Source organism: Pan paniscus, chromosome 6 (assembly GCF_029289425.2).
Source record: "Pan paniscus chromosome 6, NHGRI_mPanPan1-v2.0_pri, whole genome shotgun sequence".
NCBI classification, from domain to species: domain Eukaryota; kingdom Metazoa; phylum Chordata; class Mammalia; order Primates; family Hominidae; genus Pan; species Pan paniscus.
This window is the reverse complement of record NC_073255.2, coordinates 18,734,019-18,759,667: the sequence shown is the minus strand read 5'-3', so window position 1 is coordinate 18,759,667 and position 25,649 is coordinate 18,734,019. Positions and strand designations below refer to the sequence as shown.

Here is a 25,649-nt window from a genome sequence, read left to right as displayed (position 1 = left end):
CTAACTGATTATATTAGGTATTGAATCTAAACACCTCAGTAATATTGAAAAATTCAGTAAGTTTAAAAAATGTTTGAACCCAAAGTGATTTTCATATACACTGAACATCCACACCCTTGACTACTGGGTCCATCATCTTGAATTTTCTGTCTTTATTAAACCACGTATTCAATTATAATCAGATAATATGCCCTAATTTGATGCCCAGAAGATAAGTTTACATAACTTCTTGAAATTTAAGAGATTATCTGACTCAAGAATATACTGAAAGTATGAAATAAAAGGCACTGGTTAGAACAGTCAAGTCTCCTTCAGTTTATATCAATACTTTAGTAACACTAGAGGGTTAGTTTTTCAGTATCTCCCTTGCCCCACATCAAGCACACACACACAGAAGACTCAATGTCAGTATTTGAAAATTCTCATTATCTAGGATGACGTTTGGGTGTTTGAATGCTGTAGTGTGTTTAAAATTAACTTAGCTGTCAAAGAAGATTAGTTTTTTCATAGATACTCTTACATGATGTAAGTGAAAGAACCACAAAAATGTTAAGCACTAACAATTGAGACTAGAAGCATTTAACAAAGTAATTTGAAAGCCCTTTCGCATGATGGGAGTGTGTGCTCTTCACCTCATGGAAGATGTTAATAATCACTGCAAGAGTTGGTTCATGCTGGAACTGAGCACTTTCTACAGGGATTTGTATCAGTTAAACAGTTATTTCCCTTCACCTGTGATTAAAATAAACTGAGCAGAGGTTTTTGTTGTTGTTCCTGCCGTATATTTGTTAAGATAGGGAACATTACTGAATTATGCCAGTATTTCTTGATCCACTCAGAAGAAGAAAAATTCTTTTGCAAATGATTAAGCTTTTTATATAGCAACTGTTGACTTTTATGATGTTCAGATTTGAGTAAGTAGGAGATTTGACTAGATGACCATTAAGATTCATCAAATTCTGAGTTACTGTGATTTTTAAATGGAGGGAAGAAGTAGAATTACATCTGTTCCATACAACAGACTGACATTTAGACAACTCTTCTGTAGCAGCCTCATAAAGTTAAAAAGAGGCTGGATAATTCAGAGTCAGTAGAGCGTTTCCAAATAATAACCAACTCAATGGGAATTGTGCAATAAGCACTGAATGTCTCCTAAGGCTTTTGTTCAAAATGAAACATCCCATATCTGATTGCTGCATTGCTGACTGTTGCAATTACTTCCATCAGGCAATGACTGTAGGGTCTTGTTTAAATTTCTTCTTTGGAAAGGGTTTGTGAAATTTCTTGTCTTTGTGACCTGTGGTCACCCTGTTCCCTCTACTGCCTAGCAGCTCATTGGGTGCCTGTGTCAGCACAGTCCGTGAAAGATGTCTCTGAAGCCATCTTATTGGAATTACTGATGGGTTCCATTTCTTTATATTTCATCTTGCAGTTTAAAATGATATTGAGTGAGACTCCAGACCTGCACAGATTATCTGCTCAGTGTGTTTAGGGTGACTTTAGAAAACGCATAATCTTTAACATGTCTTTTTCTTAGATATTTGAGATAATGAAATACTATTTTTGAATTAGTCATGTCTCCTAGGGAATTGTTCCGGGAAACAATTTTTTTTTTTTTTTTTTTTTTTTTTGAGATGGAATCTCACTCTGTCACCCAGGCTGGAGTGCAGTGGTGCGACCTTGGCTCACTGCAATCTCTGCCTCCCAGGTTCAAGTGATTCTCCTGCCTCAGCCTCCCCAGTAGCTGGGACTTCAGGTGTGCACCCCCACACCCAGCTAATTTTTGTATTTTTAGTAGGGATGGGGTTTCACTATGTTGGCCAGGGTGGTCTTGAACTCCTGACTTCAGGTGATCTGCCCACCTCAGCCTCCCAGAGTGCTAGGATTACAGGTGTGAGCCACTGTGCCCGGCCGGGAAACAATTATTAACATAGAAAGTCGTCTGTAAGACTCAGTATAAAAGTCTTTTGATGAAATTGAAGCTTGTTGAGCTGGAAGAGTTACCAGGAAGTCTGATAGCCAGGCCCTGATTGTTGTTTTCAGGTTCAGTGTTACATATTCAAGCGTGATATTTTAAAATAAGTTGATTAATGCTTGAACTATTACATTGTCTTATTTAATTTATTTGACAATAAGGGTGAATGCCATAGTGCTATCATCTTTTTACTGTCTTCACTAACAACTCAAGTTTTCATTTGAAGGCGTATATAAGGAAGTCACTGGAAGTTTTCCCACCATTTTTCCCCTCCATATTGGAAACTATGCCTTGACTTTGAGTGCTGTTGGATATGGTGGCGATTGGTTGGTCGTATGTGAAGGCTGAATGAACATTCTTAGTTGGTGGTTGGTCTACCTGGCCTGGAATTATTTACGCTGTTAATTTATAACTTTTGTCTTGTCTGCATCTCTTAAGCATATTGCTCTCTCCCATTTACCTCAACTTTATGAGGAATATGACACTAAAACAACTCTAAGACTACATTTTATTGTTTTTAAATGTCCACTAATACCCGTGATGCTGAGAATGAACTGGCATGATAAGTATCAAACTCCGTGGTATTTTTAAAAATCATATTTCTCTCTCCAGAGACCTCCACAACATTGTATTAAAGTTGTTGTGAGTATGTGAGTATTTTATTTTCTAGGTGCATCCTGGTGAGTTTCTAGAAAATAATCATTTATAAATGAATAAGGATTCAGAAATTATTGTTTAAGGAGATACTAATACTTTATTTTCACATCCCCTCCAGGTTTGCGTATAGTTCGGCTGCTATGCCTATTAAAGGTTCACTGATGTCCATAGTTAGGTTTTTGAAGGAAATATTCTTTAGAAAATGCTTTCATTTCTTATTGCCTCCCCCCAGCCCCCCCACCCCCGCTTCAATTCACTATTGCTCAGAAGATTTACATTAAAATGAAGTTTATCTTTGGGAAATTGAGATGTACCTGCCACTGTGATTGTCTGCTGGGATATATGGTGTTATCCCTGTTACATCGCATCTCTCTACTCTTGAAAAACATACTGATGCATGTCATTAAAGTACTTTATTTCTTCATTCAGAGAATAAAAATTACTGAGAGGGAAAATATCTAGGATCGGTATTTCTAAAAGAAAAAATAAACCTGGAGAAAGGTTATTACTAATAAAGCAAAGAGAGACAGAATGATCTCTTTGAAAAGCATTCTATTTTAGTATATATGACATAGCAACAACTTGGAATTTTATGGAAATGAAGGCACTCCCTAGCCCTATTAGATAATGTCCTCTTGGGGTTGCCTAGGTTTGCATGGCAGTTGCAGTTTCTTCTCAGACTAATAAAAAGTGGAAATTAATGAGAGAGTGACTTTAGCTGGGGTAGGAAAAGCAAGCTACACTATTCTGTATACTGCTTTGGCTAGCCTGGGGTGGTGATGAGGTAGGGATATATATACATTGAGGAGAGAGGATTTTTTTTAAAGCTCTATTGAAAAACTCTTAGATACATTGCTCCTCCAAAGCCACATAATGAAAACCTCTGAGATTTTTTATTAAACAACAGAGTAGACATTCTGCTTTAGAGATTTTTGTTTGTGGACTCATACACATGGTGACCTTTTCCACTTCCTTCTTATTTTTAGCATCCAATTACTGTTCTCTAAATGAATGCTTAATTCTTCAGTTTGATATTGCCACCAGTTTTATTCTGCTGCTGCTTTAGGCAATAAAAAGTATTTGCAGTTTGGTTTATTAATTTGTGTACTGTTTCCTCTGCTACACACATTGTCACTTGTTCACTCTTTCATATAGTATTGAGCAGGGTATCTTTTTTCCTTTGGCTTATCATAACCTCAGTAAAACACCTTTACAAGGAGATCACTAAGCTGCTCTTTATCTATAGTTTTTGTCTGAAAAACCAAGAAGGATAAAACAGACAGTATGTCTCAGAATGAAAAACGTGCCTCATTTTGGTGAACTGTAGCCTGTTCATTCCTGTTGTAAAAACATTTCCTTATTTCCATTTAATTTTGTATTCAAAACAATAGTGACAAATAATTCTATTGTGGTGTTTTAGAAGGATCACTGCACGCCTGGTTTAAAATGCAAACCAGGCCAGGCGCAGTGGCTTACTCCTGTAATCCCAACACTTTTGGAGGCCAAGGTGGGTGGACCACCTGAGGTCAGGAGTTCGAGACCAGCCTGGCCAACATGGTGAAACCCCACCTCTACTAAAAATACAAAAATTAGCCGGGCGTGGTGGGGCCCACCTGTAATCCCAGCTACTCAGAAGGCTGAGGCAGGAGAATTGCTTGAACACAGGAGGCGGAGGTTGCAGTGAGCCAAGTTCCCGCCACTGCACTCCCAGCCTGGGTGACAGAGCAAGACTCTGTTTCAAAAAAAAAAAAAAAGCAAACCAGGAGACAGGAAATCCAGATTACGATAGCTCTTGCTACTTTACTTATATCCTTGAGTTGGACATTTTTGTGGGTTTGGAAGTAATTAATTAATTAAATAATTTTTATGAAATATGCTGATAACTTAATACTTAACACTACAATGTAATTCTGTTTTGCGGCAGGTGGCCCGACGTTGGGGCATTCAGAAAAACAGGCCAGCTATGAACTATGATAAACTTAGCCGTTCACTCCGCTATTACTATGAGAAAGGAATTATGCAAAAGGTGAGCAGCTGATACAGCATTAAAATTCATTGAAATGTTGCACATTAATCTGAATATCATACTTTAAACGCCACATATCATTGCATTGCTGAAGCAAGGTTTTCACTCATTTTAACAAATGCTTAGCTCTTGGTTTTGGTATTACAAGCCTTTCTATGTATAAATGCCTAGACATTGTAGACAAATGTGTAGTGATATTGTATACAGAATAATAGGCTTTCTGGAAGGTCCTACTTTGCTGCACATGGTTAAAAAAGATTGTTTTAGTATTAATAGCACATCTATCTTCAGAAGTTTTTATTGCGCGTTGTCTACAATTATATAATTTTGAAATGCTTTTGTTTATAGCAATAAAGAATCTTTAGAATAAATTTGTACTTTTTTCTTGTTTTGATTCTTAAAAGACATTTCTTTTTCTCATTTGTGAAAACATTTTCTTCCTTGCCTCAAATCTTGCCTAGTTTTATCATCTGATAGTTTGACATCCTAAACCATTCATTAAAAATGAACATTTGATCTTATTTGGTTGGTGGAAGTTCAATATATTTTATTTCAAATGAGCTTCCCATAATATTTGAAAGTAGCTTTTTGTTTGTTTGTTTGTTTTGAGACAGATTCTAGCTCTGTCGCCTAGGGTAGAGTGCAGTGGCGTGATCTTGGTTCACTGCAACCTCAGTCCCCCAGGTTCAAGCAGTTCTCCTGCCTCAGCCTCCTAAGTTGCTGGGACTACAGGTGCGCACCACCACACCCAGCTAATTTTTGTGTTCTTAGAAGAGACGGCGTTTCGCCATATTGGCCAGGCTGGTCTTGAACTCCTGACCTCAGGTGATCTGCCTGCCTTGGCCTCCAAGGGGCTAGGATTACAAGCATGAGCCAATGCACCCGGCCAAAAGTAGCTTTTTAAAAAAGAGTAGAGAAAAAACAAGTGAATTACACTTAAAATAAAATACAACATTTTTGAAGAAAGGAATAAATAAATGAATGAAGATAAAACATGGATATTTGTTTTTATTACACCCTTTAGCTTTGCAAGTGTACAGAAATCTAATTGCTTTGACTGTGAACCAAGTTTATGATTTACCTTTTGTGAACGTTACAGTTTTATTTTGTATCATTTGTTTATTTTAGGGTTTGTAAACATAGTTACATGTTATAGATTGTGGCACATTTTTATGTCACCATAGTTTTACCCAGAAAAACTAGACCAGTTGCTACATGAAGCTTATTAGAGCAGCGAAAAATAGCACTGTTGACTTTCCTAGAACATTGTCTATTGACAAGAGGCATATTATCTCACTGCTCTAGAATTTGCTGGCTCAGACGTTAGAACTTCCATGATCCTTAAAAGAAAAGGCTGACTTCGATTTTCAGTTGCTTCCTGTTTTCTCAATCATGCCTTCAAAATGTATAACAGTTTACTACCTGCTCCTCCTGTCTTTTTCATCTCAACCCTGGGGTCGTTTCTACTTCCTCCTTTTCTCTCACCTACCTTTTTGTAGTAAGATCCTTCAAATACATTCCATTCCTTTCTTTTCACCACCATCTTCCTAATGCGGGGGCACATTGCCTGGGCTGTCACAGATGGTGCTCAGCAGTGTCCCCGGGCAGTATTGCACAGCAGTAACAGATAAGGCAGTCAGGAATTAGGTTTGAATGCTAGCCTCTCACCAGATTACATTCTTGAACAGATTATTTTCCTAGTAAATGGTGATATTCTTGCCTCATTAAAGTTGCTGTGATTATTAAATGAAATAATGTACTTGAGATACTTTACATTGTAACTGGCACAATGTAAAGTATATCTGAACTCCTGGGCTCCAGCAATCCTCCTGCCTCAGCCTCCTGAGTAGCTGGAACTACAGGTTTGCATCACTGCACCCAGCTAATCACATTCTCGGATATGTACCATTCTGATGTTCAAGTAAATTCTAGTATAGTCATTCAGAGGAAAACTATGCTGTCCTTTTTTAAATAGCAAAAACTATGATGTTGAATTATATATTTTAACATGTAGGAGAAAATATTTATATGGCTATATTTGTTCACTAACTTAAAACTTTGTGGGCATATGTGGTGTATATAATATAGAAAATTAGAAGATTAGAGAAAAATAAAAATAACTTACATCTGAACATGTTAAAAAAATTGAAAACTGGTAATTAATTTTAGTAATACGGAAGAAGTAAGAAACAATGGAACAGTGTATATTTACCTTACAGACAATGCCTATGTGTACTTCTATTTCAAAATTAGGAAATGCCTAGAACAATATATACCAATATGTTAATGGTGATTATATTCTGGATGATATAATTATAGACCCTTTGTTTTAACTTAATTGATAATTTCTAATTTATCCTTCAGTATCCCCATATTACTTCTGAAATTTTAAGAGATAAAACATAATTTGAATATCCAGCCATTGAAAGCACAGCTCTAAAGCTATCTCCTTGTTTACTTTTGATTTATCTCCCTGGAAAAATTCCTGTTTTTTCTGTCTGTCTCAGTGTTGCATTTTGGCTATACTTAATGTACAGCATTTTGCACGTTAGTACTTCTATTACTCATAATGGAAGACATCATTCCCCTTGGTTGGTTATCATCCCTTGTTCTAAACTCAGTAGCATTTAACATAGTCCAGCAAATGAAGTAGTAGCCCTAAAAATGTTTATTCAAAAGCAATACAGAAGGAAGCAGTGAGGAAAGGCAGAGTCCTTGAGAGATTGCATAAGCTTGATTGCATGTTACACATTTTAATTCATTTATTACATAATTTTTAAGTATAGCCAATAGCAACCCGTCAAAGGAAGTCCAGTACTTAAAGCAAATGTCTCTTCCTCCACAGCCCCAAACAAAACAAAGCACATTATAAAACACTCAGAGGTATGCAGGCCATTTATTTTATTTTATTTTTTCTCCAAATACTTTGAACAAAGAAAAAAATAAAGGAAAACTAGGATTTACTATCTCAGCTTTGTTCCTGATAGTGCTATTTTTATGTTTATGGTCATTTCATCATTTCACCTTTAAGATCTTAATTTTCTTTGTATGAAGGACTAAAGTAAATAAATGTATGCCAGACTCCTCTGTTTCTGGCACAGTGCTCTGTGCTGGAGACTTCCATCCCAACCTTGCAATGGGCTTTCTGAGGCGCCATTCCTGTCTCCATTTCACAGCAAAGGCCACTGAGAGGTAGTCTAAGAAACAGGTCCAAATTCATAAAAACTACTAAATGTTCATTCTTTCAAACCTAGGTACATTCAGATTATTTGAATTCTCTAAAGTGGTTCCTCTTACTTAAATTCAGGGCAAAAGAAACAGAAAATGTTCTAAATTTGAATTGAGAGCAGCAGCATTCATTGACAATTGTTACTTTTCCCTCAAAGATATAGCAATACTTTATAACCCAGGAACACACTGTTGCCCCACATCAAAAATCAACTAGCAAATGCCTTGTTGATATACAGGAACATGGAGGTGTTGTGTCACCTTCAGCTTTCTAAAATCTCATACCTCTACACACCCATACAAAGTGACTATCAAAGTTAATAGAAAGAACTGTATTCATCCACCCATCCCCCCGCCCCCCCCGGGTTTTGAGAGCATCTCAGCATTGTCTATTAACAAGAGGCGTGTTCATCTCACTCAGTTGTTTATAATTTTCTAGGGAAGCATTACTCTTCAGAATTTAAGTTTGGGGTATGTCATACCCTATAAATTATGCTACTTCTTTATTCCAGGCAGTTGTCACATTTCTTTTTCTCATTTCCTCCCTGTGCATTGTGTATTTTAAATTCCTTTCACTTTTTTACACCTCTTACTTCAATTTGACACTTTACACACATCCTTAACTCTGTCTAATGCATCTTGCCTTCATTTTTAAAAGTGATGTACCCAGGATACTGTCCTTTTGATCCATCTTTCATTTAAATGAGGCTGTGTATCCTTTCTTTCTTTCTTTCTTTCTCTTTCTTTCTTTCTTTCTTTCTTTCTTTCCTTTCTTTCTTTCTTTTTCTTTCTTTCTTTTTCTTTCTTTCTCTTTCTTTCTCTCTCCTTTCTTTCTCTCTCTCTTTTCTTTCTGTCTTTCTTTATTTCTTTCCTTTCTTTCTTCTTTCAACACACACTGCCAAAAAAGAAAAAAAGTAAAGAATCCATTTATTCTGTAAATCAGTGAATTACTAGTCTAGTCTTATTGGGAATAAAGCACATTTTTCTTTTAAATTTTGAATTTAGTTTTTCTACCATTTCAGATATGTAATATTAAGAGGGACAGTGTACCTTAAAAGTACAGATTTGTAGATACTACCTTTTAAAATGCAGAAAAAAAGCTTTCAATATGAAATGCCTGCATTAAATAATTGACTTTTTTTCAAAACAACGATGTAAGTTTACCTCTATATTAAAACAAGCAAATTCCTGTGCTTCCTAGCTATATCTGGAATTAATTAATTATTATTCAAGGTCAACATTTTGCATCTCCCTTGACTGAACTGTAGTGTATTCCACAAAGTAAAGACTTTTTTTTTTTTTATGTGTATCTGCTATTAGTTGTTGGCTTTTTTGGGCCAGAGTTACCCATCCTTTCCTGTATATTAAACCACGTTTTTGGCTTTTTCCTTCCCGTCCTTCCCCATCTGGCGATGGTGAGGATGGGTTTTTCTCTTTCATGTTATCATCAGGTGGCTGGAGAGAGATATGTCTACAAGTTTGTGTGTGATCCAGAAGCCCTTTTCTCCATGGCCTTTCCAGATAATCAGCGTCCACTGCTGAAGACAGACATGGAACGTCACATCAACGAGGAGGACACAGTGCCTCTTTCTCACTTTGATGAGAGCATGGCCTACATGCCGGAAGGGGGCTGCTGCAACCCCCACCCCTACAACGAAGGCTACGTGTATTAACACAAGTGACAGTCAAGCAGGGCGTTTTTGCGCTTTTCCTTTCTTCTGCAAGATACAGAGAATTGCTGAATCTTTGTTTTATTTCTGTTGTTTGTATTTTATTTTTAAATAATAATACACAAAAAGGGGCTTTTCCTGTTGCATTATTCTATGGTCTGCCATGGACTGTGCACTTTATTTGAGGGTGGGCGGGAGTAATCTAAACATTTATTCTGTGTAACAGGAAGCTAATGGGTGAATGGGCAGAGGGATTTGGGGATTACTTTTTACTTAGGCTTGGGATGGGGTCCTACAAGTTTTGAGTATGATGAAACTATATCATGTCTATTTGATTTCATAACAACATAAGATAATGTTTATTTTATCTGGGTATCTATGGTACAGTTAATTTCACGTTGTGTAAATATCCACTTGGAGACTATTTGCCTTGGGCATTTTCCCCTGTCATGAGTCTCTGCAGGTGTACAAAAAACCCCAATCTACTGTAAATGGCAGGTTAATTGTTAGAAATGACTGTTTTTGCACCACTTGTAAAAAGGTATTTAGCGATTGCATTTGCTGTTTGTTGTTTTATTTTGCTTTATATATGACTTGCAGAGGATAACCATAAAATGGGTGATTCTCTCTGAAGTTGAATAATCACCATGACTGTAAATGAGGGGCACAATTTTGGACTCTGGCTCCAAACTGAGTCATAGGCCAGTAGCATTACGTGTATCTGGTGCCACCTTGCTGTTTAGATACAAACCATACTGTCTTTTAAATATTTTGAAGCCCATTTCAGTTAAATAATGACATGTCATGGTCCTTTGGAATCTTCATTTAAATGTTAAATCTGGAATCAAAATGAAGCAAAAAAATCTGTCTCCTTTTCACTTTCTTCAGTACATAAATACATTATTTAATCAATAAGAATTAACTGTACTAAATCATGTATTATGCTGTTCTAGTTACAGCAAACACTCTTTAAGAAAATTATCCAATACACTAAATAGGTACTATAGTAATTTTTAGACATGGTACCCATTGATATGCATTTAAACCTTTTACTGCTGTGTTATGTTGATAACATATATAAATATTAGATAATGCTAATGCTTCTGCTGCTGTCTTTTCTGTAATATTCTCTTTCATGCTGAATTTACTATGACCATTTATAAGCAGTGCAGTTAACTACAGATAGCATTTCAGGACAAAATAGATGACTCAAACCATTTATTGCTTAAAAAATAGCTTACGCCATGCTATGCTATAAGCAGCTTTTATGCACATTGACAAATGAAGAGTAAGCTTCAGCTTGCTAAAGGAAACTGTGGAACCTTTTGTAACTTTTGGTGATATGGAAAATTATTTACAAACCGTCAAAGAATATGAGGAAGTTGCTGTATGACATAGTGCTGGCACTGATATTATCCATCATCTCTTTTTGGACACTTCTGTAAATGTGATTGGATTGTTTGAAAGAAGATTTAAAGTTTCAAAGTTTTTTGTTTTGTTTTTGCTTTGCATTTGGAGAAAATATTGAAAGCAGGGTATGTTGTTTCATTCACCTGGAAAAAACCATGAGTAAATGGGGATATAGAATCTCTGAATAGCTCGCTAAAAGATTCAAGCAAGGGACATGAATTTTGTTCCATCTATCAATAATATCCAGAAGAACAACTTTTTTAAAGAGTCTATAGCAAAAAGCAAAAAAAAAAAAAAAAAAAAAAAATCTAAACACAAAGTCAAAATAAACCTATTGTAAAAGCATTTCGTGATGAGCATGAAAAAGATTGTTTAAAGATGATCCCCCCAGCTACCCATTTTCCAAAACTACACAGATCACAGCTCATTTCTCTAAGTGGAGCAGTTATCAAGAAACCCAAACACCAAAATTGCTACTCTTCACATTTAATCCTACAAAAAATACTCCAATTTCAAAATATGTATGTAACCTGCGATTTCAATGATTGTTGTTCATATACATCATGTATTATTTTGGCCCATTATGGGCCTAAAAAAGAAAACTATGCCTTAAAAATCAGAACCTTTTCTCCCCACTATGCTCATGTGGCCATCTACAGCACTTAGAATAAAAACAGATGTTAAAATATTCAGTGAAAGTTTTATTGGAAAAAGGAATTGAGATATATAATTGAGATTTGGTGAAATTGAAGGAGAAAATTTAAGTGAGTCTTTAAAATATATTCTGAATGAAAACTGTATTGAGGATTCATTTTTGTTCCTTTTTTTTCTTTTTCTCTTTTCTCCTTTTTCTTTTTAATAGTCTAGTTTTAGTCAGTCAGTGAGGAAGAATTGGGCTCTGCTAACGTTATCACAAGAGAACAATGGCAGAAATGGTATTAGTTATATAATATTTAAGGACAAACTAAATGTTTTGCTATTTTAACGTAGTGACTCACTGAACTAAATACATAATTGACCAACATTAAGTGTATTTCCAATACAGAAGGGTTGAAAATATTACATTATAAACTCTTTTGAAAAATGTATCTAAAATTTTTTAAGTTCTGTTTTGATTCCACTTTTTGGTTGAGTTTTTATGTTTTTATTTTCAGGTAGATTAATAAATCTGGCAGCTGATTTCTGCAAGATTCTTGTGTTTTGAATTTCTCATTGAATTGGCTACTCAAACATAGAAATCATTTGTTAATGATGTAATGTCTTCTCTCAGCTTTTATCTTCACTGCTGTTTGCTGTCTCTTGATGATGACATGTTAATACCCAATAGATTAATTGCAACAAACACTTATACTCAAATAACTAAGTAAAAATAATTTTTCTTGTTATGTCCGTGAAAAGTGCTTCAAAATAAAAATCCACAAGACTGACAGTGCAGAACATTTTTCTCAAATCATAGGCGGATCTTGGAGGTCTAGTTTCCCGTAGATGCTGTAACCAATTACCACAACTTCAGTAATTTACACAAATTTATCTTATAGTTCTGGAGGCAGAAGTTCAAAAGAAGCCTTGAGAGACTAAAACCAAGATGTCCTTAGGTCTGGTTCCTTCTGGAGGCTCCAGGGGAGACTCTTCCAGCTTTCACTTCTAGAGTCTGCTGACATTCCTTGGCTCCTGGCTACATCACTTCGATCTCTGCTTCCGTGGTCACATACTCTTCTACTGTAGTCCAATTTCCTTCCTGCCTCTTAGAAGGATGCTTGTGATTACATTTAGGGGATGCTCAGATAATCCAGGACAATCTCTCCATCTCAAGATCCTTAACTTAATGACGTGTGCCAAGTCCCTTTGGCTAGAAAATTATTCATAGGTCCCAGGGATTAGGACATGGATGTAAGGGGTGAGGGCAGGGCTGTTATTCAGAACACTGCACGGAGGAGGAAGACTGTGTAGCAAAGACTCTAATTGATTTACTCAGGAACAGTGGAGTTCTGCTGAGGGATCTAGGATTTGAAAGTACTAGAGTTTGTTTTTATTTACCACTGAGATATTTTCCCCTTATGCTGCATAAATAATTTTGAAAACTTGCTATATTAAATTTCATCTATTCCACTAAAATGTCTGGTAATCACATCAAGCCTTTTGATTATTCAAATCCTTCCCCAGCCCCCAGGAAAACACTAAGTCATGAAACAGAAAAACAGAAGGTATGATAATAATAGTAATAACAGTTAAATCAGTGGTCTAATCCAGATTTTATTTTTTAATACATTTCTTTTGGTGTTAATATGGGTTACTATGTGATCTTATCATTTGCTAGTGATTATTACTTATTAGGTAAGAACAATGTGTAAAATATGTCTATTACTCAAAAGAGCAATTGTAAAATGAGTCAACTTATCTTTATATAACCAGGAAAGAAATATATTGCCAGAAGCTACAGAATTTTGCCAGATGATAGGGATTTCTAAAATGAGCCACTTGGTCTATCATGCAGCCTTTTCAGAGCTTATAATGAGAAAACATTACAGAGGAGAAGGTCATTTGGATGTTTGTTACTTGGAATCCTAGAAAACAAAAACTAACATTTAAAAATAAGAAGTGAGTAAGCTATTTTCCATTTGCAATTTGGTATGGAGAAGAGAGGAAATAGAACTATTAAAAAAATACAAATTGGGTAAAAGTGATGGTGGAAAAAATATGAAGAAGGCAAATGTACATATTAAGCAATTCTACTAAGAATTGCAAAAATCAAGTTTCAAAAAGATGGTAATAGTTGGGCATGATAGTAGAAAATTTCACCCAGTTTATTCAGAGCTCAACTAGTACTTTTAGGACTTCTTTTTTTATATACATGAGACTCACTTTGACATACTTAAAAAAAAACAGTTTATGGAAAGTATAGTTTAAGAGGAGAATTTGATTAGACTAAGTGGATATCTTTATAGAAATATTAATGACTTCAGAATTTTCAATTAAAAGTGTATATACCGTGGCTATTGTTTATGGATTCATATGTAAGGTAGGGTCTTTTTTGCATATAGACTCCAGTATTAGTTACTTTCATTCTAAAATTATATTTATGCTTCTATGGGGAAGAAAATTTTTAATTCACTTGGTTGTATTAAAATTATACTTATGGTTCGAGAAAACATGCTATGAAAATCGTGATTATAGCAAATTAAATATGCTCAAAATTTAAATCTAAAATAAAAGCCCAGAAACTGAAAATATTGGACTGTCGTGATCACTCTGAAAGGTAGCACATCTAAAACTGATAAATGTCATCTAAATTTTTGACTGTCTTCTAATCATCTTGTCATTTTTAATAGTTTATGACCACAGCACTCAAGTAATGTCTTTGCACTACTTTGCCATATATTATTCTTTCTTTTAGATAATTTAGATACCAGGACACCTGATAAATCCTTTTTGAGTTCTACGTTCTAATCTCTGTAAATATCTTGTTTCACATAAATCCTTCAATAAATGTATCATGGAGAAATTTGGGGAAGGGAACTAACTAAATTATTTCAGTGACTCCCACATGCCAGACAGCACAGATATGTGAATTATGTTACTGCCTCCAAATTGCTTGGTTTTGTCTGATGAGAAACTGAAGCTAATGGCAAAACCAGTATGTCTTGGTGTCAAGATATCGTGGTCACAGGCAAATCATGAACCCTACCTTTTTGTGGAACTTGGACCTAGCTACTTTTCTGATTTAATTTCTAATGACAAAAATATCTATAATAATAACACATTCTGCTGAAACATGATGTTATTTAATTTTTTTCTTTTTTGAATATTCCTTGTAGAAAAATCTAAAAAGAAATCAAGCACTATTTAAACAACAGCAACAATAAACTGAGTTGTTTTTTAAATGTTTTTAAGCATTTAGAAATCAAACTGATTGAAGTACCTCTTTGTTTCTTTCTATTGGAGATGGGTACAGCTTAATGAAGAAACAGAAATACTAATCAAACTCTTCAGAAAGTTATATACACTGTCCCCATAATTTATATTATTAGACAGGACTTCTGAAAGTAATAGAATTTTCAGGAAACTTTTAAAGCATGGAAGATTCAAGTCAAATGATTCAGAAAAAGCCAAAAAATTGTTTTTAAAATAGAAAGTAAGACTAAAGGCCGGGCGCGGTGGCTCACGCCTGTAATCCCAGCACTTTGGGAGGCTGAGGCAGGCAGATTACGAGGTCAGGAGATTGAGACCATCTTGGCTAACATGGTGAAACCCCGTCTCTAGTAAAAATACAAAAAATTAGCTGGACATGGTGGCGGGCACCTGTAGTCCCTGCTACTCGGGAGGCTGAGGCAGGAGAATGGCGTGAACCCGGGAGGCGGAGCTTGCAGTGAGCTGAGATGGTGCCACTGCACTTCAGCCTGGGCAACAGGGCGAGACTCTGTCTCAAAAAAAAAAAAAAGAAAGAAAGAAAGAAAGAAAGTAAGACTAGAAACATAGAAATTATTGTATGAAAGAGTACTGTTTTAAATGACATTTCTGCAAAGGGGACTATGGCATTCTTGTACACATTTAAGTAACATTAAAATTATTTGTCTTATAGAAAGTTTAATGTGGGAATTTAATTGGCAATGTTGGTGGGAAGAAAAAAATTAAGATTACACATGTGACATTACTTTTTTTATTTTTATTTTTCTTTGAGACAGGATCTCACTCAGTCACCCAGGCTGCAGTTTCATGCGAACACGGCTCACTGCAGCCTTTACCTCCTCCCAGGCTCAAGCGATCCTCCCACCTTAGCGTCCCATGTAGCTGGGACCACAGGTGTGCACCACTATTCCCAGCTAATGTCTCTGTTTTTTTATAGAGGTGAGGTCTCACAACTTTTTTGACTGTTTTTTGTTTTTTTGTTTTTTTGTAGAGATGGGGTATCCCCATGTTCTTATGTTGCCCAGGCTGGTCTTGAACTCCTGGACTCAATTAATCCTCCTGACTTGGCCTCCCAAAGCGCTGGGATTACAGGTGTGAGCCACCATGCCTGGCCATTACTTTTTAAACTGCAAAATACTATTCTACTTTCAGTGACCACAGAACTATTTTTCTTTATTCTTAAAAATATTTGCAAACGTTACGTTCTTTAAACAAATATTTTTATACTTAAAAAAACTGCAGTAAAATGTATATGAAATACTACTCATCATTTTAACCAGTTTTAAGTGTACAATTCAGTGTCATTAATTACATTCACAGTGTTGTGTAACCATCACCATTATCTATTTCCAAAGTGTTTAGATTTTTTTATTCATAAAGTATTATCAAAAATGGTCAGGGAGACCAGGTGCAGTGGCTCATGCTTGTAACCCCAGCAATTTGGGAGGCTGAGTCAGGTGAATCGCCTGATGTCAGGAATTAGAGACCAATTTGTCCAAAATGGCAAAACCCTGTCTCTACTAAAAATACAAAAATCAGCCTGGCGTGATAATCTGCACCTGTAATCTTAGCTACTCAGGAGGCTGAGGCAGGAGAATCACGTGAACCCAGAAGGCAGAGGTTGCAGTTAGCTGAGATTGCACCACTGTACTCCAGCCTGAGTGACAGCAAGACTCCATCTTTAAAAAATTGTTTTTTAGGGTCGAGCATGGTGGCTCATGCCTGTAATCCCAGCACTTTGGGAGGCTGGGGCGGGTGGATCGCCTGAGGTCAGGAGTCCAAGACCAGCCTGGCCAACATGGTGAAATCCTGTCTCTACTAAAAATACAAAAAATTAGCTGGGCACGGTGGCAGGCGCCTGTAATCTCAGCTACTCGGGAGGCTGAGGCAGGAGAATCACTTGAACCTGAGAGATGGAGGTTGCCGAGAGCCGAGATCGCACCACTGCACTCCAGCCTGAGCAGCAAGAGTGAAACTCCGTCTCAAAAAAAAAAAAAGAAAAAAAATGTAAGTAAAAATAAATTTAAAAAATGGTCAAAGAAATGCTTTTTCATATATTACAATTAGTAATTTAAACATGCAAATTTATGCTTTCTAATAATTTAAGTTAATTGTAGTTTACTTACTAATAGGTTGTTCTTGATTTTATATTGTAGTTTAATAGCTTTATTTATTATTATTATTATTATTATTTTTTGAGACGGAGTCTTGCTGTGTCACCCAGGCTGTAGTGCCATGGTGAGATCTCGGCTAACTGCAACGTCTGCCTCCTGGATTCAAGCAATTCTCTGCCTCAGCCTCCCGAGTAGCTGGGATTACAGGCGCCCCCCCACCATGCCCTGCTAATTTTTGTATTTTTAGAAGAGACAGGTTTCTCTGTCTTGGTCAGGCTGGTCTTGAACTCCTGACCTCATGATCCACCCACCTCGGCCTCCCAAAGTGCTGGGATTACAGGTGTCAGACACTGAACCTGGCCTGATAGCTTTACTAAGGAAAAAAATGAACATTGTATATAAATAGTGTTGTGTAAAACACTATTTTACATAGTTCCAATAGCCGTTGCAAGAAAAAAAGTTTAACTAGCTTATTGAATATTTTGAAATCACTCAGCATTTTATATTTATATTTACAAACAGCCCCTTAAACCACATCAAACAACAAACTGATCTTTTGAACTCATGTTTATTTAGTTCGAATTAATAAATTTGATTAACATAAAGACACAAACATATTGCATAGATTATTATTAAACTTTTTAGGACCGTAATAATTTCACATAACATTTTTTTAGGAAAAAAATTCCAAAACAAACACGCTAGATCTAACAACAGTATTTAATTAAAGTAAAATTAGGCTAATGGGATAAATTGGCCCTCTCTCCACTATCCTCTTACCATATTATTGGTTTAAACATTAATAACTTCCTAAATTAAAACAGAAACTGAATATTTTTCTGTGACTTTTCAGACTTGAATGCCCAGATTTGAGTACATATGGAGGTCCTGGAACCAATCTCTAGCATACACCATGGGACACCTGTGGTACCAACCCTTAATGAGATGCGTTCCAAGTGTGTCCATTGTTTCTGACTTGGCTTTATGAAGAGCTTGTTTTGCAGGTATAAATAGAAAATACTACAAATGTAACTCATAAAATTGCCACTCAAATTATGTCACATGCTTACCTCTGAAAACCAGTATCAAGAAAATTATGAAACAGAATCAAGTGAAAAAAGACTTCTTCCCCTGCATTAACTGTTCACTTATTTTCACGAGAATCTGTGATTCTGTAGAAAGCTTGAGGCAGTATTTCTAAAACCAAAACAAGGAGAAATATGAAAATAAATATTTGGATAATTTACATCCTAAAGGAGAAAAACTGTACACTGATTCATTCATTGAGTGGATATTAATTCACTCATATTAGAACACACTCTGGATTATTCATTTCACTTTGTTCTATGTTAGGAAATCCATTTACTCAATCCTTCAGAATACCCAAATATGAATATCTTCCTAATCAGTTTTAAAGACCACTATAGCATCAGTGGACTGTGTGTTTTCTGGATCCAAATTCATAGGTAGATTCTATGGAAGATATAATAGAGTTATAAAAAGTGATCCCTGTCCTCAAACTAAGACTAACCCACATTGATCTAACACACACTTGGATGATATATGATGTCATATCTCATTTAGTGCTCAACAATGTGGTTTACACCCTATATAAAAGGAGTACAGTAAATAACTAGCTTTAAGATTGCTGATGGCAGTGAAAAGCCTGGATACTTTTATTCAAATTCATGAGTGTTTAAGTTCAATCATATCTGTTGCTATCAAATAAAGTAATTAATCACTAAAGTAGGTCTACATGGCATAAAATGCAGTAGGATGTTGAAAATTTAAGTTAAAATCAAGGCAGGGCAGATCACTGACTCATTAACTTGTGGACTGCCTTGATCATGACCATCTTGATTAAAAGCATTTATCAACTGCCCACTTGCTGTGCACACGTACATACTAGGAATCCTCACTGTGTTCTAAAAGGGTCACTGTATTAGTGAGTGTTTGCTGGTTCCAAGCAACAATTACCAACCGGTTAGGAGGTTTTCAAAGCCAAGAGGCCCCATTTTGTGGATGCTGTGGAACACACCTAACAACTGGCCCCCTGCCCCGACCCCACCACCATGGATGCTCAGAAAGGACACTAGAAGTGAGTCACAGGATCTTTCCGACACTGAGGGATTCCAATCCTTGATCTACCTGTCCATTGCAGTGACTATTTTGTAAAAGGAAGCTCCTAACTTGGTACTGCCTATGTACAACAGTTTGTCTCAGGACAGTTCCTGTTTACATCTATTTTCTCAGCATATTGCTAACAGCACTCACTTTTACTCTCAAAGTTTAGAAAATAAATTGACACTTTACCTGCACCCTAGATCGGACAACCTGGTTGAAATGCACTTCATGGGTTGCCTTGCAGGAGAAATTTTATCATTGAATTATCACAACATCCTTCCAAAACAAATATCCCAAACAGGAAGACTTTTCTGTATCTGGTAAAATTAACCTTTTTTCCCCTTATTTATCTATGGTGACCCATAATAGCTTTCATCTTCTATTTTATCACTCAACCAATTGTGGAAATTTATAGCAATTAAGGACATATGTGTCTGAGTTTGTGTGAGGCTGTACTGGGTAGATTTTAAGGTTTATAAATTTTAGATATATCTTCATGAAAATGAATGTAGCATGGCTATGCCTGCTTTAAGTAGACAAAGAGCATAGCAGAAGGATGTGAATAGATGGCAAAACTGATGGAATAATGGAGAACTTTGCTTTAAAAACTCTTATTTATTGGTTATTCCTATTGATTCTTCCAGCAGGAGACAATCATAGGTCTATTTAGGTCACTGTTGCTGAAATCAATGATCACCAACTACCTTTCCATTCTTGTATTACTTCTCACAAGATTCAGAACCCAAACGAGAGAAACCAAAAATTTTCCCTTGATTTGTATCCCTACCCTGTGCCTATAAAAAGACATGGGGTCTTATCTTACCATCTCATTAAGCCCTTGCCCAATGGATGAGAGGTAATTGAAAACTTAAAAAGAAATAGAATTAACTCCTGGGTGTCAAGTCTTTCTCAAAGTCACTAAAAATAATATAATCCATCTTTAGATGTGGAAAACTGCTGGATATATAATATCCTTTTTTTCTTCCATTTTTTCAAGAATATTTTGATTCCTAAAGTATCTTAAAGCTTGCTGTGGTGGTACATGCGCATAAAAGCAGTAATTAGTAAGAACCAGAAATATTTGTCACATTGCGGAAGAGTGTAATCTAAACAGAATAACGATGATAACAAAATAATGTACATGTACGATAGGCACTACATTGGATGGCCAGGGCTGCTGTAGCAAAGTAGCACAGACGGTCGTTTAAACAACAGAAAAGTATTACCTTGTAATTCTAGAGGCTAGAATTCCAAAATCAAGGTGTGAGCAGGGACGGTACCTTCTGAGGGCTGGATCTGTTTCAGGCCTTTTTATTTGACTTGTAGATGGCATCCTCTCTCTGTCTCTCTCATCTTCCCTGTACGCATTTCTGTTTCTGACTAAATTTCCCCTTTTTGAAGGACACCAATCATACTGGAATTCAGACCTACCCAAATGACCTCATTTTAACTTATGCCTATAAAGACCCCTAGCTCTAAATAAGGTCACATTCTGAGGTACTGGGGTTAGGATTCCAACATGTCTTCTTTGAGAGACACAATACAACCCATAACAAGTTCTTAAATTATGGCCAAATGAAAGTGATCCATAAAAATGAAATGATTGCCACCAGTATATTTGAGATTAAGAGATGAATTGCAAATCTATCTTTCTTATATTACATGACTAATATGGAGAAAGAAATTGTTTAAATATAACCAAGGCGTCGTCCGTTATTCTCAATGGAGATACTTGAAATAAATTGTATTCTCATAGTCTTCTTGTACCTTCACTAACACTTTTCTTAAACAGATATTGTATGAAAATAAGAATAAAGAAATTACTGACATTGTAAATTTAATGAAAATCTAATAAGAAAATGTAGGAATAATAAATTGGGAAAGGAATAATACAAAAGCAAAAAAAAAAAAAAGGTACTGTAATAAAGCTAGTGTAGTCTTTCTGTTCTCTGGTTTTTAGGACCTAGAAACTAGCTATGTGCCAGGAAGAAATCTATGAACAAAAACAGTATAGACTTTTCTGAGCTAAAATGAGAAGTTAGATGAGGAAATTTGCGTTGAGCACTACTTATCATTTAAGCACCATTGAGCAATAAGCAGCATGGATTTACACGGAACAAATCATGCCAAACAAATCTGATTGCTTTTTTTTTATTGAATTACAAGATTAGTGGATGAATGCAATGTGAGAGATGTAATACATTTGGATTTTAGCAAAAACATTTGATACAGCATCTCATGCACTCTAAAACGAATTCAAATAGTCAGGAATGTTAACAGCAAGGTAAGGAATGGAAATTAAATGAAGGATTGCAAAGAAAAAGAAGTAATAATCAACCGTGATATGGCAGCTTGGGAACACATCATTATAAGGTACTATAGTGATCACAGGGTTTATTCAGTACCTATTAACATTCACACTGCTTTCTTGGGCTTGATAAAAAGAAACGGAATAAAGGACTTAGAATGCACCCCATGACTACAGACAATATATACAATCAATCCAGATTTAGAGAAAGAAGAAAATAGATTTTGCCTCAAAGATTTTTGCTGCTGTTGAAAGTTACTTATATTACTAACTCATTTATTCACTTCATGCCCTAAAATTCGGTCGTGGATGCCTTTATTTGGCTTTTCTTGTGTCTTAGGACAAGCCAATTTTTTCAGTCATCCAATCTTCCTGGTCTAATACTAAGGATCCATGGAAAAGATGTCAGAGGCACTCTTGGTTTCTTGACTTTTTAGTGATGAGGATACTTGGATTCCACCAGAGTCTGTGGATACTTTATGTAAGATACTGCCCTCAAGGTGAAAGTTAAATATGATAATTAAGGAGAAGGCAGTAGAAGTATTCTAACCAAATTCACAGTTGATACAAGGTGCTACTAGAAGCAGTGAGGCCAGTAAAATTACACCAATGCCCCGGCACAAGTAAGAACTACATATATTAAATGCAATGCACAAGAGTAACTTGAAAAGGAGAGAAACACGCAGCAGCAATGCCAAGGATGCAACGAGCTGACAGGAAACAGCAACTTGCATATGAGTTTACAGTGTCAGGTATCACCCAAGAGATATAACACAATGTTTGATCTATTAGAACAAGACGAACAAGATTCATCAGTTTCTGAATATAATATTAAATTTTCTTCTGGAAGGCAGAATTTATTCTCTTTAGAATCATTTCTTTCTAGAATAACAAAAAGGTACAGAGGAAAATCAGAGCATAGCAAAAGGAATGATGATGAAGCGGCAGGATCAGCCTATGATGAAAAATCAAAATATGTATGGTATTGTTAAACAAAGGGGAAAGGAGCTATAAAGTCAGTCTGCAGATATATAACATCTGTTAAGGATAGTAGCAAAAGATAATATTTTCTAAAGGGCGGGAAAACATACAACTGGTAAAACTGGGAATAAATATATTTATACCTACATTAGTAACAATTAAAAATCTTGGTAGGGGGGAACAGGTTATGTCAGGAAAAAAGTCTTCATCAGCCTTTGATTAACGAATTGGCTTAAGAATGTACCATAAAATTAGAAATGCAATGACTTTCTGAACAAGGGTTTGGAAGAATACATGTGAATATTCTTGACAAACTAGTAGATTCAGTAATCTATTTAAATGAAGGTTAAATTCTAGTACATGCTTTTGATAAATCCACTATGAAAATAACTAATGAATCTGCACATTTGTCACTGGTTTGCGTGGTCCAGTGTCTCTCCACCAAAGCAATGGGTATTTAGGCTTGACAATTCTTAAGCAGGGCTCTCTTTTGGATTGCAGGATATATAGCATCTGTAGCCCCTAGGTACTACATGACGGTAGGTCCCCCGTAACTATAACAGCCAAGCCCCTACACACATACACACACACCAAAGAGTTCTAAACGTCCCCGTGTTCACTCTCTCCCCACAAAAAGGCTCAAAACACTGTTGAATGCACCATAGCAAACCCAGTAGCTGAGGTTTCCATGTTCAGGCTAATTGTCATATCTGCTTGGGAAATTCTAAGATGCTTATGATTATTCAAGAGTTAGAGTTCAATGTCACAAGAGCATTTCCTCAGGCAGGATATACCAAACCGTGCTAAGGGGTTTGCAAAAGCATGGTGTATTTTGTTGTTTCTTTACATATCCACTTGACTCAACTGCAGTCCTGTTTTAGTTTTCCTTCTGATGGTACAGTATCAACCCAGAACATTGATAATATTTGCTGCATAGGGGAAAAAATAAGCGACTTGGTAATCGTCTGCTGGCTGTTGGAGCTTCTGCTCTGAACTTAACGCTCAGCACTTTCATTCATAGTGATTGGCCATAGAATGTCACATGGCTATGTTTGAGGTGAAGTGAGTGGGGATATACAATCTTTTTGCAGGAATGGGCATTTAATATGTGAAAACAATCTGCCATTATCCTTTAATAACGCCCTTTGAGTTTAAAGGAAAATAAAATTGGAATTCATCATAAAGTTTCCCATAGTGGAGATGACACCTTTAAAGGAGATGATGATGACTACACCGATATTCATAGTGAGAAATTTAAGAACACATGGATAGAACTGCTTTGCATCTAGCCACACAGAGTTTGCTGAAGACAAGGGTGTCAACATTGCAAAACTGGAACTTGCCTTACTTCTCTATTACTTTTACTGAGGGAATTGTTTTATTGTGTTTATAAAACATGCAATTCTTAATTACTTTAATATAATTTATCGAGCATGCTCTGGACGTAACAAAGATAAAGAAGACAGCACCTTCTCTTGAATTCAGTTAAGTAGACAAGAAAGACACAGAGGCCATCGATTATAATTCAGTGTAGGAAATTTTGTATTATAAATATCTAATAAGTATTTGAGTACAGTTATGAGAGCAGTTAATCTTGCTCGAATGTGAATATGTAGACATTTTTATAGATGAGTTGATATATGACCTGAAGATATAAATTTGATGGACAATTTCAGTTGGATAATGGGGCCGGGCAGGCAGAAAGAAGAAAGAGAGAGAAACAGAGAAAATCTAGGATTTTTAGATTCTTCTGGAAAACTTTCTTAAACTATGTACCCTAATCCCCAACTCCAAAGACAACAGAAATCTGGAGGTACACTCGTTCTGATCAAACTTACAAGATCATTTTAATTCATCTTTAACCTGTATGAATGCCACCACCACTCCATGTTTTGAACTGGAGTTCTGGGCTGGGCTCTTTAACATTCAAATTACTTGGGGTTTTATTTTAAAATAGAAATTCCTGAGTTTCAGATGTAGCCCTTGGGTGAAGTTCAGGAATCTATCTCACGTAATTCTACTGTAGGTGATTCATCGACCTCACTGATTGTGAGTGGGTGATTAAGGGAAGTATGCCAGGGGATGAGACTAGTGAAAGCTGAGACTAAATTTTAAAAGTCTTTTGATGGCAAGATAAAGAGCAGGGATTATAGCCTATTTCTCAAGGACTATCTGCTTAATTAGACTCCTTTGAGTTAGGATATATTAATAATAGCCCTCAGGTACTTTTTAAGAACAACATAGTTTAAGAATCACTTATTTGGGCCAATATTTCCCAAACCTGCTTGATCAAAAAATCACTTGTGGCAAATGTGAAAATAGAAATCTAGGACAAAATAAGTAATCTGGCACCTAAAAAGTGAACCACAGAAGCAATTCAATAGAAATATGTAAGTGATAGACTCATGTCTGTTGGCATTCCATAATAAACAAGAGTGAAAAGGGTCTGGACAAAGTGTGGAACAGTCAAAGCAAAAGTGTAGCTGGCCAAGGCTCATCAGTGGGTGAATAGAAACCAGTGGAACAGGAAGGATCACAACAGGGCCTAAAGACTGACTACACCCAGTGTCAACACAGGCAGGCAGGTTACACCAAGGAAAAATGGAAGGAACCTTCTTGCCATGCACCAGATACTTCAGAACATAAGAGGCAATTTCTCCTCTGCGTGGAGAAGGCATGCTATGATAAAAATGCATCTAGCACTTACAGAAATTTCAATTCTAGGATGACTTGTTTGGGATCTAGGGACAAAGCCTTTTTGTAACACTTGGTCCCTTTCTCCGCCTTTAGGAGGCTTCCAGGTTTTGCTTTGCCTTGCCTTTTGAGTCACTGCCTTCAGGTCCCTGTGTGAGTCATTTTTTCTCTGGTGCCCATCCTTAGCTTTCTCCTAGTCTCATTTCATGCATTCCACCACTTATTCTGACATGTTGTAAAAACCTAAATCCTACCACCTACCTCCAAATTCTAATTCAAACTTCTAGTAAGTTTGAAATCTCAAACTAGATATTCCACAATATCCCCAAGTCTCTCACATTTAGTGTGTCCAAAACAGAATTCAGCAATCATCTTTGAACACACTCTTTGTTCTACTGTGTTGGTCCTTTATCTCACCCTATGTTTCCTTCTCTTCTTATAGGCAACCTGCCCTTCTCAGATACAGAAATCTGGGGAGCATTTTAGAGCATCTCTTTTCATATCATCTTGTTGCTTTCTCTGACAACATCTTCCCAACTATTCTCCTTGCCTGAAG

The 25,649-nt window shown here is 36.1% G+C and overlaps 1 protein-coding gene across 5 annotated transcripts in view; it reads left to right on the top strand.

The window, feature by feature from the left end:
* The window catches only part of ETV1 (ETS variant transcription factor 1), a 99,247-nt gene extending 87,091 nt beyond the window's left edge, over positions 1–12,156 (top strand). For all 5 annotated transcript variants that reach the window (XM_034963726.3, XM_008978691.4, XM_008978692.4 and 2 more), the window contains 2 exons: positions 4,557–4,658; positions 9,338–12,156. In XM_034963726.3, coding sequence (XP_034819617.1) covers positions 4,557–4,658; positions 9,338–9,559 — 324 coding nt within the window. In that variant the 3' untranslated portion in view covers positions 9,560–12,156. The remainder of the gene's footprint in view (positions 1–4,556; positions 4,659–9,337) is intronic.
* The last annotated feature ends 13,493 nt before the right edge of the window (positions 12,157–25,649 follow it).